The 2,111-nt window shown below is 63.1% G+C and overlaps 1 protein-coding gene across 1 annotated transcript in view; it reads left to right on the forward strand.

The window, feature by feature from the left end:
* Positions 1-2,111, forward strand: part of IQCE (IQ motif containing E) — a 20,175-nt gene that overhangs the window by 11,486 nt on the left and 6,578 nt on the right. The window contains exons 12-13 of the mRNA XM_015565155.1: positions 23-127; positions 1,654-1,962. Of these exons, the coding sequence (XP_015420641.1) occupies positions 23-127; positions 1,654-1,962 (414 nt within the window). The remainder of the gene's footprint in view (positions 1-22; positions 128-1,653; positions 1,963-2,111) is intronic.

The raw sequence follows: 2,111 nt of genomic DNA on the forward strand, positions 1-2,111 counted from the left end.
CCAGGTCTGGTCCTCTGTCCAGTCTGGAGGTGAGGCAGCTGCTGCAGGCCAAGGCCGACGTGGAGAAGGAGCTGGAGGAGGTGCGGCGAGGAGAGGAGGCCAGGCGAGCGCGGGAGGCGGCCCTGAGGTAAGCGAGCGGAGCCAGCGGGCGTGGCCTCTCCTCCAGGTAGGCCCGTCAGCAAGCTGTCCCGGCGCCTCTGCGCCCCCGTCAGGCCTCCCGGGGTCAGTGCCTCCCACACGCGCCCTTGTCCACCACAGCCCCTAAGCCGAAGCTACCCAAAAGTCCACCGGCGGACGAATAGAGAAAAAGCGGAGGTGTCCATACCAGGGCACGAGGGGGACACAGCCTGACATGCATCCAGCATGGATGGGCCTCAGGACCGCGTCCACGGGAGCGGCAGGCAGGCAGGCCACCGATGACCCGACACGTGCAGAGCAGGCCGGGCCAGGCCGGGCAGGCAGTGGTCAGTGGTTGCAGGGCTAGGCCAGGGCGTGGGGGTGACAGACGGGTGTGGGGCTCTGGGGCAATGGGAACCCTCGGGTCCTAGAATTAGGCAGGGGTGGCGGCCCCCAACACCGTGAGTGTATGGACACGGCTGTGCACTTCGGCTTTCACATCAGTGACAAAGGCCCCCACGCGTAGAAATCTGAGCAGGAACATTTACACTCAGAGCAATTACTAAGGCAGGTTGCTGAGACAAACTTTATTTTTACAAAAGTTTATTCTTTTTTTTTTTAAATATATTTTATTGATTTTTTACAGAGAGGAAGGGAGAGAGATAGAAAGTTAGAAACATCGATGAGAGAGAGACATCGATCAGCTGCCTCCCGCACATCCCCTACTGGGTATGTGCCCGCAACCCAGGTACATGCCCTTCACCGGAATCGAACCCGGGACCCTTCAGTCCGCAGGCCGACGCTCTATCCACTGAGCCAAACCGGTTTCGGCAAAAGTTTATTCTTAAATGTACACCCAGACAGCACTCATTCCAGCTGTAGTAGCAGGAGATGCTAAAACAGGAGTGGGATGGGGTCACCACTGCCCCAGGCCCCAGGGACAGCTCCCTTTGCCGGATTTCTTATTCCCCTGGCGGCCGGGCCCTTCCCCCGGCGGAGGCCCTCCTGTGGCCTTGCTCTCAGCGCCGGCGTGCCTCCTGCTCCTCTTTCTGCTTCTGCTCGAACGCCTTGTCTTCTCCATCGCCGTGGCCTCTCCGCGGCTGCCCCAGGGGCTGCTGGCCACCTTCGTGGCAGACAGGGTGCCGGCCCCTCCCTGGACCCTGCCACCGGGACCGAATGAGTGTTTGTTCTCAGACAAAAGGCGCAGCTTTGGTGCCGGCTGGGTGACCAGAGGGCAGGTCACAGCGCAGAGGCGTTCGCGTTCCTTTGGAGCCGCAGCGGGCGCACTTCCTCTGTGCGCGTTGCTTGCTTACACCCGCCCACACCGCATAGTCAGCGCCTCTTCCGTTCTCGCCTGACCAGAGCGATGCTGGGGGGCCAGCCCCACGTGCTCCCTCCCGACGGGACAGACACCTGGTGCCCCGTGTGGGTGCTGCTGGCAGCTGGGCCCACACCCCTCGTCTGCTGCCAGATGTCCGCGCACGGACACTGTGCACCGCGTGAGGCCAAAGGGTGTCCCTGTCCCCTTCCCACTAGAGAGGAGATCCAAGCACTGACCCGGAAGTGTCAGGACCTGCAGGCAGCGAAGGAGGCAGAGGAAGACGACCCCACGGAGGGGACCCCTGAGGTACAGCCTCTCCGGGAGGCTTTCTCCAGCCACGTGTCCCCAGAGCTCTCACTCGGGGGCAAGGACGTCGCTCGTGGCGGCTCCTCTGGGGGTGTCCTGCAGGCAATGCGTGTGGGCCCCCAAGTGCCCCAGTCACAGTCTGACCGTCACAGCAGCCACTCTGGCTTCTCCTTCAAAGCCAGGCTAGGAACGGCCTTCACCCCAGAAGGCCCACGTCTGTGAAGCCTCCGCAGAGGATGAAAGGGCCCGGGAAGCTGGTCCTTCTTGCGCTCTGCAAAACTGCTGGGCTGCCTCCCGGAGCCCGCGTCCCGGGAGAGCGCCCCCGAAGACCCGCCTGTACCGCGGCCCGCGTGCGGTCCCTCCCTCC

This window comes from Myotis davidii, unplaced genomic scaffold (genome assembly GCF_000327345.1).
Source record: "Myotis davidii unplaced genomic scaffold, ASM32734v1 scaffold399, whole genome shotgun sequence".
Taxonomy (NCBI): domain Eukaryota; kingdom Metazoa; phylum Chordata; class Mammalia; order Chiroptera; family Vespertilionidae; genus Myotis; species Myotis davidii.